The 13,724-nt window shown below is 41.0% G+C and overlaps 1 protein-coding gene across 1 annotated transcript in view; it reads left to right on the forward strand.

Annotated features, from left to right (window-relative positions):
* Adamts2 (ADAM metallopeptidase with thrombospondin type 1 motif 2) overlaps positions 1-13,724 on the forward strand; it is a 246,675-nt gene that overhangs the window by 188,710 nt on the left and 44,241 nt on the right. Inside the window, exons 6-7 of the mRNA XM_076856558.2 lie at positions 7,013-7,169; positions 12,885-12,990. Coding sequence (XP_076712673.1) covers positions 7,013-7,169; positions 12,885-12,990 — 263 coding nt within the window. The remainder of the gene's footprint in view (positions 1-7,012; positions 7,170-12,884; positions 12,991-13,724) is intronic.

Here is a 13,724-nt window from a genome sequence, read left to right on the forward strand (position 1 = left end):
CATGTATGAAGACACGAATTGGTGTCAACATACTTTATATACAACCAGAGATATTAAAAATTGTGCTGTATATGTGTAATAAGAATTGCAATGCATTCCATCATTTATTTTTAAAAAATCAATTTAAACTTTATTTTTTTTTTTTAAAAAAAGGTGGCTCATCAACAGACAGATAAGAAACACAGTTGGCCTTCCATATCCACAGGTTCTATTTTTGAAGATTCAACTAACTGTGAATTGGAAATATTTGGGAAAATTAGATCTATACTGAACACTTATAGACTTTTTTCTTGTCATCATCGCCTAAACAATGCAGTACAGCAAGTGCTCTGTTTATGTAGCAGTTACATTGTCACAGGGATCAGAAGTCCTCTATGGATGATGTACAGGAGAATTGCATAGGTTCTATGCAAATGCTGCATCATTTTATAAAAGGGACTTGAGCATCGGCACATCTTGGTATCCACTGGGGTTCTGAAATAATCCTCCACAGATACTGAGACACATCCTGCTGCTCAATATCCCAGGGATGGGTGAGTCTTTGGATGCCCAAATACTGACACACACCCCTCTTGTCCTCTTAGGCTGACTCACATTCAGAATTGAGGCTCACAGGGTGTAGCACGTGGTCACTGTTTTTTTTTTTTAAATTATGCCTCCCCAGAGGTCCCCTCACTCCTGCCTGTGACAGTGCTCTCCTGTGCTTCTCTCTGCCCCACTCCTGGGGAAGTCTCCTCAGGATCCCAAAACCACAACTCTGAGACTACTTCAACTCTGGACCCTGTGTCACAAACCCCCTTGGGGCCGGAGAACGTGAGTGGCAGTCTGCCTTCTTGGAATGGGCAAAGAACAAAACAAGGCGAGAACAAAAACACAAATCAATATTTCAATAAATTATCCTGCCACAGCAGCAAAAATCACTTTGGCTGCCAAGAGAGGCTGAGGAACTGGCTGAACCGTAGAGCCCAGAGGGAAAAGAAGGTGATCGGCCAGTATCATGTCCAGTCTGCCAGGATGCAGGGGAGGGGCTGTCTTCTGCAGGGCCTTTATTCCAGGGTTCTCAAACTAGTGACCTGGGGAAGAGGTGGATTTTTGTTTTGTTCACAGAATCTGTTTTCATTTGAGCCAACTAGATGGGCATCTTTGTGAAAGTCTAGATATAACGATGGACTTCAGACATCCAATTTGGCAACCTTGGCCTCTGCTCATGCATACTAACCATAAGCTGGGGCTCAGTAAACATCACCTCCTCCATCTGTGCCTGGGCTTCTTGGTTTGCTACAGTCCTCACCACTCCTTATTGAGGAGTGAGCCCTCCGCCTTTCCCTACCAAAATCAGGAAATATTCCCCTGTATCCTTACCCCTGGGAAAATGGGAAAGTGAAAACCAGACTTATTTTTCATACAGCCAACTTACTTCATTGGTTTATGCCACCCATCTTGCCCCTGTAGGCACTTGGGTTTTCAGTGTTTTCCCAGAACTTCCTGAGTGCAGGGAATCTGTCTGTACAACCTTGACCTGCTCATTCTCACCTTTCTTCAGCTTGACTCCTGCCTTTGACTGTCCCCTTCCTGATGGCTTTGCACCTGTTCTTTGATCCTGATATCTGTGTATATCTTTCTGGATGGACTTGACTTCCTCTTCAAAGACTTGGCCAGAGCTCTTCTTCCCCTGGTGGAAGACAAGCCAGTCGGCCCTGGAGCCCAGCCACCATCTTTCATCTTCCAGTTAGTGCCCTTGACTAGAGTCTTCATGGTCACCCCCCAAACAGGAAATACATGGCTCAGGATTCTCTTGGCTGCAAGTTACAATAACAGCTTAGCATTGGCTTTCACAGAAGAGGAATTTCTTGACAAATAAAACACATTCGTGGTAGGCAGCCTCCAAGAGAGCCCCCAGTGACCCTGTGTCTTGGTATCATGCCCTGGAGTGGTTCCCTCCCTGTACCATAGGCTGGACGGAGATTGGGTCATAAATAGACTGCGGCTTCTGTCTTGGACATGCACTCTCTTGCTGTCTCTGGACTCAGTTCTGTGGAGGAGGCAGGCTGCCGTGTGTGAGCTGCCTTGTGGACAGGCCCACGTGGTGTGGTGAGAAGTTCCTTCTCAGCCTGCGGGGAACTGAGTCCTGCCCACAACTACATAAGTGAGTTTGAGAACCAACCCTCCCCCCTCCCCATGGATCCTTCAGACGTGACCATGGCTGTGCTCACAGCTAAATGATGACCTCCTGAGAGACCTAAAACCAGAAGCACCCAGCTAAGTTGCTATTGGATTCTTGACCCACAGAAACCATGAAATGATAAATGTTTGGGTTTTTTAGAATCTCATGTTTTGTGATCATCGGTTTCGTTTTAATAGATAATATATGGGCCTGTGATTGGTAGGCTCCAGGCTTGGCCGAACCCAGATGCTTGTGTGAGAACACCAGAAATCATCCTCTCTCCATCTTGAGGCCCAGCTATGCTCTGTGTTGGGTTAATTTTCAGGTGGGATCACCTCTCTGGTGACAGAGTGGCTCCAGCAGCTCCAGGCTCACCATCTCTTGTCATACCAACTCCTTGGCCCGCTTTGCTCACACCTGAACCAACCCAGTAGTCAGGAGGATATAGTTCTGGGATAGGTGAGGCCTTGACTCTCCCACCCTGGAGCCTGGAATCTGACTCAAATTGAAAGGGATATTCAGCCAAAGGGAGACTGGGCTGCTTTTGTGAAAAGCGGGCAGGCAAAAGGAGCTACAGCCCACCTACAGCCCATCAGGGCATCAGAATAGAAGCGATTAGAATTGTTTCTCCCAGTATGAAACTTTGAATCCTGAGAGCAGACAGGGAACAATCTCCTGGCGTTTGGGCTGGGAGACATGCTGTGGAGAAACAGGGCCCCTTTCCCTGGAGGTGGGCCAGCAGGTCTACTGAGCTGCGTGGTTGGCATTATGGAGTCTAGGCTTTGCTCTCCAGTGGAAGATGCTGCAGCCATCCCTGGTAAAATGGTCACTGGGGACCTTTGTGTTAATCATTTTATTTGGACCTGGACTGACAATCTTAAGCTTAGAGGTGTACAACCATACACAAGGCCCCAAGCTTAGGACCAAATCAAACCCACCCTTGATTGTTCCTCATGATGTTCATTCCTGGGAGACAGTGAGGAAGCAAATCCTTTCATTTATTCCTCCTTCAGAGATGTGACCACTCAAAGATGACCTGGAGGTCAGCACTACCTGGCAGGGCCCTGGGATGAGGCTGTGTAGCTCTGGCTTGGATGTAATGAGAAAACCCATTGCCTTCCTCCATTCTTCCTGCATCAGTCAGAATGGGCAAGGTTATGCTGCAGAAACAAATAAGTTTCATGTACCAATGGATTAAAACAGCAAAGATTTACTTCTAGCTCATGCTGTATTGGTTGTGAATTGGTGAAAGATTCTGATATCATTTTCACTCACAGTCTGGGTGACAGAGCAGCCACTATCTTGATGGTGCTAGATCATGTGCCAAAAACGAGTGATCTCTGAAGGGTCTCAATAGGCAATTAAATGGTCCAACCAAGTAGTAGAAACACATACCAGTTTTTCTCACAGTTCATTGTCCAGAGTTGGTCACATGCCTCTCCAAATCAGGAAGGGTATGACATATACCTCCCCTTGCCCTCCTGAAGCTTTCCCTGAGTTGTCCATCTCTGTACAAGTGTCCAACAAACCCAGTAACAAGCTTTAAGTAACAAACTTCCTTAAGGCTCAACTTGTTATAATGAGTAATCTCATCTCCTAGGAGCAGGAGATGATTATATAATCTTCACAGTTGCCTTCATGCTCAGAACTTGTGAACTGGTCTAAAACATTGACTTGGATAACACCTGGCTATGACTTGATTTGTCTTCCCTTGTTTTGAATTCTTTCTTTCTTCTTCTGGAACTGCCTGGATCACTAACATTACCCTTTATCTATTTATACACACAGAGGAAAAATATGGGGTTAGATAGTCATCCCTTGCTTCCAGGACTCTCCCTCCCCCACCCAAGGATACCAAAATCCTTGCATTTAAGGCCTTTCTATAAAATGGTGTAGTATTTGCATAAAACCTATGTACCCTATATTTTAAATCATATCTAGATGACTTATAATCCCTAATGCCATGTCTATTAGTCACCTTTTCATCACTATGACAGAGAATCTGAGAAAATCAACTTATTTATTTATAATCAACAAGATTTATTTTGGCTCCCAGCTTCTGAGGTTTTAGTCCTTGGTCAACTGACTTCATTGCTTTGAGCCTGAGGTGAGGCAGAACATCTTTGTGGAAAGGCATGTCATAGGAAAGCTGCCTGCTTCATAGCCACCAGGAAGGTGAGGAAGCAGAGACAGAGAGACAGAGGCAGAGGACAAGATATGCCCTTCCAGGGTAGGCCCCATTGAACTTCCTCAACTAGGCCCCACGTCCTACAGTTTCCATCACCTCCCAATAATATGCATATGATCCAATTACTTCCCCCAAATCCCCACGTCTGAGTATTGCTGCCTTGGGAATCCAACTTTCAACCATGAGTCCTTGGGAGTCACTTCATATCCATACCATAATACCATATAAGTCCTAGGTTAATAGTTGTTTTACTGTGTTGTTTAAGAAATAACAAAAAGAAAAAAAAGTCTCTGCATGTTTAGTATAAATAAAATTTTTATGAGATTGGTTGAATCTGTGGATGCAGAACCCTTGGAGGTAGAAAGCCAACTGCACTTTGTGGACATATTTATACAAAATGAAAAACTTCTTCTCAGCAAAAGAAACAATCAATGAGGTGAAAAGAGAGTCTACATTTTGGGAGCAAATTTTTGCCACACACACGTCAGATAGAGCAATAATCTCCAGCATACATAAAGAACTCAAAACTCTTAACACCAAAAAAATCAAACAACCCCAATCAATAAATGGGCTAAGGAGCTGAGCAGACAGAATGTATATCTCAGAAGAAGATATATATTCAGTCAACAAATATATGAAAAGTTGTTCAACACTTCTATTAATTAGAGAAATGCAAATCAAAACGATTCTAAGATTTCATCTCATGCCAGTCAGAATGGCAGTTTTCAAGAATACAGACAACAATAAATGTTGGTGAGGATGTGGGGGGAAAAAGCACACTCATATACTGCTGGTGAGACTGCAGATTGGTGCATCCAATCTGGAAAGCAGTATGGAGATTCCTTAGAAAACTTGGAATGGAACCACCGTTTGACCCAGCTATCCCACTCCTCAGTCTATACTCAAAGGACTTAAAATCAGCCTATTATAGTAATGTAGCCACATCAATGTTTATAGAAGCTCAATTCACAATTGCTAAGCTGTGGATGCCACCTATATGTCTTTTAATAGATGAGAGGGTAAAGAAACTGTGGTATATATACACAATGGAACATCACTCAGCATTAGAAGAGAATAAAATCGGGCTGGGGTTGTGGTTCAGTGGTAGAGCGCTTGCCTAGCATGTGCGAGGCACTGAGTTCAATCCTCAGTATCACATAAAAATAAAAGTATTGTATCCAACTACAACTAAAAAAATATTTTTAAAAAAAGAGAATAAAATTTTGGCATTTGCAGGTAAATGAATGGAGCTGGAGAATATCATGCTAAGCAAAGTAAGCTAATCCCCCAAACACCAAAGGCTGAAAGTTCTCTCTGATAAGTGGATGCTGATCCATAATGGGGGGGGGGCATGGGAAAAATGGAGGAACTTTGATGGGGCAAAGGGGAGAGAAGAGTGGGAAGGGGAAATGGGGGCGGGAAAGATGGTGGAATGTGATGGACATCATTACCCTAGGTACATGTATGACTGCACATATGGTGTGACACTACATCATGTAAAACCAGAGAAATGAAAAGTTGTGCTGCAATTGTATACAATGAATCAAAATGCATTCTGTTGTCACATATACCTAATTTAAATTGATTAATTAAGTTTAAAAGAAATGGAACACTTGCACACCTATCTGCCAAGAATGCTCATTCCTACTTTATGGACAGATGTATTCTTAAAGAGGGAAAGAGCATGACCAGGACTTGAAGAGAACTACTTTGGTGGTGAGAGCAGAAACCAGAATGCCTGCTGTGTGAATCATGGGGAGAAAAAGGAAGTGTGTGGCTTTTGAGAGGACATGATAGATGGGGAGGCAATAGGGGCAGTTGGTTGAATAGAGATTTTGTTTTCAGGTTCCTTGAGTTTAGATCTCAACTGCTTTGCTTCCTAGTTGCATGACCCAAGGCAAGCTACTTCTCTGAGCCTCAGTTTCCTATCTCATAAGGTGGTTGTGAAAACCAGACAAGATTGTACACCAGTGCCCTAGTGCAGAGCATGTGTGCAGGACTGTGCAGCCAGCCTTCGCTATCAAGTGTGGTCATGATAAAAAGTGGAATTTGACTGCTCTCAATGGCTTCTTATTCATAGTTTTTCCTGTTCTTCATGTGACCCCTTTGTTTTATCAGTTGTATTTCTTTTTCTCCATTGTGTTACATTCCATAAAATACCTCCAAATAGGGAAAAATATAAGGCTATCTCCCTCTTCCTCAGGGCTTGGATGCCATATTGGGGTTTCCATCTCCCCTGCCCTGGATCTTTCTAGAACTGTGAACTTCTTGAGGTGAGGTTCACATTTCATTTCCCTCCTGCTCAGGACTTGCATAGAATCATAGGTGCCTAATAGGAAACAGGGGCTCTTGGAAAGGGGCGGGGTGAATGCACCAAATAACACCTTCGATGACCTCAGAACTTTGCTTCCAAGCCTCACCTGTAAACTTCAATGACTTTATGTGGGAGCTCAGGCAAGGAAGTTTGACTTGGGAACCTTTTCTACCAATGAAGAATGAAACCAGTGTAAGGTGAGTCCTAAGAGTGACGGGGCAGGGGGCATGGTGCCTTATGGACCAGTCTTCAACGGATAGGGTCTGTCAACACTGCAGAAACTCTGCCCCCAGATAATCTGCTAGACACCAAACCCTCACTTTCATCTCTCCCTGTGCCCCTGCAGTCCATGAGCCTCATTGAGATTGGGAACCCCTCTCAGAGCCTGGAGAACGTCTGCCGCTGGGCATACCTGCAGCAGAAGCCAGACACAGGCCATGATGAGTATCACGATCACGCCATCTTCCTCACTCGGCAGGACTTTGGACCATCAGGCATGCAAGGTGAGCTTCACCCCTGCAGGTAGAGGAGGGGAGCAAAGCTGGGGATGAGCCAGTGGTCTTGCAAGAGGACCCTCAGCAGTCTTGACCCTTGCCAGGGAGGAGTCCCAGGGCAGGGAGGGGCTGTGGCCCCCTTCGCTGGGTGAGGGTTTGTGTTGGTACCACCAGAATTTCTGGTGTTTCCCCCAGAAACTGCAGTCCTTCACCCCCAGGGCCAAGAAAGATTCAAATAGAGACGGAACCTGCCAGCTCAAAAATTAGGCAGTGTCTGGGGGCTAGGGTTGTGGCTCAGTGGTAGGGCGCTCGCCTAGCGTGTGTGAGATCCACAGCACCACATGAAAAATAAGTAAATAAAATAAAGATATTAAAAATAGTTTAAAAAATTAGGCAGTGTCTGAAGATGATTTTCAGAGCCATATGCTTCCACTGGTTTCTAAAAAAAAAAAAAAATCTGAATAAGTTGCCAACCTTTAAAAGTTTAGAGATTTTTACATAAAGATTCAAACTATATAACACTGACAGATCTAAAAGAAGAAATTGACAAGTCTACAATCCTAGTTAAATATGACAACAGATAAGAAATTGGCAAAGATGGGACTGGGATTGTGGCTCAGCAGTAGAGTGCTTGCCTAGCATGTGGGAGGCACTGGGTTCAATCCTCAGCACCACATAAAGATAAGTAAATAAAATAAAGGTACAGTGTCCAACCACAGCTGAAAAACAATGATAAAAAAATTTTAAAAAATAAAAAAAAAAGAAATTGGCAAAACTAAAGAAGTTCTGAATTAAGAAACTTGACCTAATTGATAGGTCAAATTACATTTATTTCTGGATATCTTGGCTTGTATTCATTTGCACATGGTACCAGTTTAAATTTTTTAGTTTCCATTTATTGTGAGAATATAGAAATTCTATACTTCTTGACTGTTAGAAAATAAATGATCATATAAATAAATAAACATAAGAAAATGTAGCCAAAGAAGGGCTGGTGTATAGCTTAGTGATAGAATGCTTGTCTAACATATGCAAGGCCCTGGGTTTCATCCCCAGCACTCAGAAAAGAAAAAGGAAATATACGAAAACAAATAATGCTGTGCCTAGAGAAATATCAACAAAATGTAAAAGATCAAAATTATGTGATGTGTATTCCTTGACCACAGTAGATAGAAAAGATAAGAAACCTTAAATGTTAGGAAATTAAGCAGTACACTTATAAATAATCTATGGGTGAAAGAGAAAATAACTGTAGAAATTAGAATGTATTCTTAAACCAATAACAATGTTGATTTGACATATTAGATTTTGCATATACAGCTAATTGTGATTAGATATTTATACCCTTATGTGCATTTATAAGGAAAAAAGACTGAAAAGTCAATCACATATGCATCTATCACAAGAAATTAACAAAGAACAGAAAATTAAGCGCAACAAAAGTAGAAGGAAGGAAATTATAAAGATAAGGGCAAAATTGCTGAAATGAAAAACTGCAGTAGTTAAAGAAGAAAAAGCAACAAAACCACTTTGGTTCTTTGAAAAACATGCATTAAAACTGAAAAACTCCTGGCAATGCTGATTTTTAAAAAAAATTAAAAATGCAAGTCAGTACATATCCTACAGAATTTTAAAAGCTAGTAAGAAATTATTTTGATCAGCTTTATGCCAAAGAATATGTTAATTTAGATGAAAGGAAAAATATAAAATCTGAGAAAATAGTAGAAAATCCAAATAGTGTCATATCTATTAAGGAAATTAAAATTTTTAATTAAGACTTTCTTTAAAGTAAACTCCAGGGTGTTGTAACTTTCCCAGGTAAGTTTTCCTAATATTTGAGGAAGAATAATACTAATCACACACAAATTTCTAGAGAATGAGAAGTTACACTTTCCAACTAATTTTATGAGAACTGCATAAGTTTGATAACAAAATCTGAGGGCATTAAAAGAAAAAATATTCACAGTCCAACATCCCTCATGAATGTAGACACAATGTACCAAACAAAATATTAGAAAATCAAATCTGGTGCAAGAGTATTAAAAAGGTACCATATTACAGTGAATGTAAGTTTATTCTAGGAATACAAGTTTGGTTTAATATTTGAAAATTAATCATTGAAATTCATCACTTAGCAGAATAAAGAAGAATGATATATAGTTATCTCAGTGGATCCCAAAACAATATTTGAGAAAAATCTAGATCCATTTATGATCAAATGTTCTATGGGACTAGAAAAGAAGAAAAATTCTTTAATATAGTGAAGAGTATCTGCAGAGAACTTACAATAAATCCATATATAGTGATGAAATGTTGAAAGCCCTTCCTCTAGGCTGAGAGTGGGTCACAAATGCCTGCTATCACCATTTCTGTGCAGCATTGTGGTAGAGATTCTATCCAGTGAAATAGGAGAAGAGAAAGAAAAATGAAAACGTAATGATCACAAAGAAAATTAGCAAGCTTTCATTTGAAGATGATATACTTGTATATATAGAAAACCCAAAAGAATAAATGAATAAAATTATTAGAATTTCTAGTTAGTTTGATCATGGTTGCTGGAGATAATGTCAACATACAAAAATTGAACTTCTACATCCTAATAATAAATAGAAACTAAAAATTAAAAACTAGTGCCATTTACAATAGAATAAAAAACAGAAAATATCTAGGAATGAGTACAACAAAATATTCCAAGATCTAGACTAGAAAACTGTAAAACATTTTTGAAAGAAATTATAAAATACTAAATAAAGGAATGGATATGCCATGTTTATGGATAGGGAGACTCACTAATGTAGAGTTAACAGTTTTCTCCTAATTGATCTATAGGGTCAATGCAACTGTACTCTAGGGCACACCAATGCAAGTTCAGTTCCAGCAGAATACTTGGAAGATATTAGAATCCAATTATAGTATTTATTCTAGTATTTATATACAAATTCAATGGGCCAATAGTAGCCAAGAGCAAATGACTAAGAACAACGTATTCAATACTTATAAAAATAGAGTAAAGAGTATATTTTTAATGCAAGGATTGACACATCATTAGAACTCAATATTGAGTCAAGAACTGAACTTATACATGCATAACAACTTGATTTATTGCAAAAATAACACTCCAGAGTAGAGGGCAAAGAGAGCCCTTTTAAAAATTAGGAAAAGAAATCAAGCTTGACATTCTATTTCTCAAATATCATCTGTATACAAATATTACTCATGTGGATTTTAGATCTAAGTATGAAAGAAATGAAATAAAACTTGCAGAGGATAATCCATTTTGAACATCCCTAATCTGAGAACCTGAAATCTGAACTGCTCCAAAATACAAAAGTTTTTGAGCATTGACCTGACACCACAAGTGGAAAATTCCACACCTAACCGTATGTGATAGGTCACAATGCAGGTACACTAAAAATATCATATGAAATTACCTTTGGGATATCCATATAAGGTATACATATGCATGCACTCGCGTGTGCACGTGCAAGCACAAAACATAAATGAATTTAGTTTTAACTTGGGTCCTATCCTCAAAATATCTCATTAATCTCTTTATATATATGCAAATATCCTAAATCTGAAAAATTATGATATATGAAACATTTCTGGATCCAAGCATTTTGAATAAGATCTACTCAACCTGTATTGGAGAAATATCTCCATGTTTTTGGATTAAGAGAAATGATTTTTTTAAAAAAGAGACAAAAAGCTCTAACTCTTTGGAAAAGATTGGTAGTACCACATTAACATTAAACCTTTTGTTCATTAAAGGCACTATTAATCCATGAGGGAAATATTTATACATATGTCTAATAAAGTTTTTATGAAAAACTCCTGCAAATCAATAGTAATAATAGTAATAATAATTAAAGAAACCAATCCAGTAGAACAATGAGCAACAGACTTAATAAAGTACAAATGACCCATAAATACATGAACAGGTGCTCACTCTCAGTAGACATTAGAGAAATACATTTAAAACTACAATGAAATACTGTGACACACCTAATAAAATTGCTAAACAAAGCAAAACAAAAAGACTGACAATAACATGTGTCAGTGAGGCTGTGGATTAGATCCCCCTGAAATCCATGAAGCAAATTGATGTGCCTATCCCGTATAAATTTCAATGCCAGCCTGGGAAACTTAGCAAGACTCTGACTCAAAATGAAAAATAAAAAAGGTTGGGGATGCAGCTCAATGGTAGAGCACCACAGTACTATAAATAAATAGACAGACAGACAGATAGATAGATAGATAAATGTGAAAGGACAACCAAGGATTTATAAGATAATAAAAAAACAAAACAAATTTACAGCAGGAAATGAGATGAACCAAGATGCTTGAAAACTTACTCCAGAGAAAATAGAGCTAATTCAGAGAAAGGAAAAGAACATTTTATAAAGTAGTATTCCCAGAATGTTTGAGAAAAGACATCCACAAACTCAGAATAGGTTGCTATGAAACATTAAAGAACAATAAAGAATTTTTATGAAATCAGGACTATGATGGGTAAATTAAAAAATTCTAAAGCAGAGCATTCTGAAATTTGGAGGAAAAGGACAAAAAGACTGAAATAAGAGAAAGTTAGGAGATAATAACATCTATCTAATAAGATTTCTAGAAAGAGAGAAAAGCTACAAAATAAAACAAGGAAAAAATAAATGAAGAGACCTTTTCAAATCTCTCAATTTTTTTATTGACAGGTAATAATTGTGCCCTTTTTTGATCTTAAAGGCTCATTCAACACTAAGTGGGATGCATGAATAGTCCTCCACACTGAGGCACTATTCACATGCATGCTTCGCATTCCTAAGGGCAAAGAGATCTCAAAGTTCTGCTTCAGCATACTGATTTAAGAACCAGTCCCTCTAAATGTGCAGAGTGAAAAGTAGACCTGTTTATTCCAAGAGGAAAAGGCACTTTTATTTTTACAGACAAGTCTCAAAGCCAGCATACCCCAGGCCACAAAGGTCATCCTTTTCTTCTTTCCTTCTCTTTCTTCCCCCTCCCCCTTCCCTTCCTCCTTTTCTTTAAACAAATTGCCTTGGTATCTCCCAGTGGGTATGGCAAGAGTGAATCTAGCTTAAGGTACTGAGAATTGGGGCTGCATATTTGCCTGGCTTCCGGGAAGGCTCCTGGGTATGTATGTAAATAGAAGACCCCTTTGATACACAAAGCCCTGCATATGCTTCACCCTACTGAGACGAGAACCAGAAAAAAAAAACAAAAAAAAAAACATGGGAGACCTCAGGAAGACGCTGCAGAGGAGATAGGCTTGGAGGATGTAATGCCAGAGAAGTAAAGGGCCAGGATGGCTCTAGCAGAGTAAGAGGTATGGAAATTGGGCTGCTCAGGGGCCAGAAAGTCACTCCACAAGGTAGAAAAGTGAGAACAACAGGCAGGAACTGCCAAGGTGGCAGACAAGTCCTAGCAGAGGAGACCTGGACCAGGAAACTGACCCCAGCTACAGGAAACTGTGGACTTGAGCAAGCCAGCTGGCTTCTAGGCTTGGATGGTGACGGTCTGGGGACCGGTGGCATGGGGTGGGTGTCTTCTGAGGCTGTCTGGGCAGGGGGCAGTTTCTGCTCATTTGCCATGGGAATGGGTCCTGGAGAAGCAGCACTCGGGATGTCCATCTCCTTTAGGCTTTAACAGGGTCTGGGGCTGCCTCAGGAAGGACTCTGGGCCTGGGAACTGGAGCTGCCTTTTGTCTCCTCTCAGGCTATGCTCCTGTCACCGGGATGTGCCACCCCGTCCGCAGCTGTACCCTGAACCATGAGGACGGCTTCTCCTCAGCATTTGTGGTGGCCCATGAGACTGGCCACGTGTAAGTGGCCTGGCCATCCTTGTTGTCTGGGGAAGATTGGGGCTTAGAGAGGACACCCCAGGATCCTCCCCTGCCTGCCCACTTCTCCTCTGTGTCCTGAAAGGGGCAGCTGTGGATGAAAATCACTTGGATATGATATCCTGTCGTCCTGGACTGCAGGGATATCCTGTTTCTGTTGAAGGAACAAATCAAAGGAGGAAGCACCTAAGGGCTGCGAGGCTGCTTGGGGCCAGACAGGAACTAGAGTCCTTGTACCATAGTCCCATGCAAGTCCTGGGGCAGAGTGGACTCATTACCCCCATTTTATAGATGAGTCATTGAGGTGAGAGATGCTTGAAAAAGGTTAGAAAGCCATGATTCTGCTCAAGTGTGCATGCCCCAGGCATTTCTGAATCTTGGGGCTCAAGAGGGGTTGGTGGGAAACCTCACAAGGATGCTGGGGCTATGCAAGGGAGGGGGCTTGGTCCCACTCTGATAAACATGTAGGGAGAATCCTTGGGACATTAGGGGCCGCAGATGCCTCTGCCACAGAGTGGCCCTCCTTGGAGACAGGATACCTGAGACGCTGCATGCTGGATGCCTCCTCCCCAGAATAACTCTGACTTAAAAGAATCTAACAGGTGGAAAGTCGGTACCACCTGGCTCAGAGGAGGTCAGCTGGGAGGAAGTTGAGGGATGCCCTCCTAGTGTTTGAGTACGGTGTAGGTGGCAGGTCAATGCAGCCAGGTGAGGAC

The sequence above is a fragment of the Callospermophilus lateralis genome, chromosome 5 (genome assembly GCF_048772815.1).
Source record: "Callospermophilus lateralis isolate mCalLat2 chromosome 5, mCalLat2.hap1, whole genome shotgun sequence".
NCBI classification, from domain to species: Eukaryota; Metazoa; Chordata; class Mammalia; order Rodentia; family Sciuridae; genus Callospermophilus; species Callospermophilus lateralis.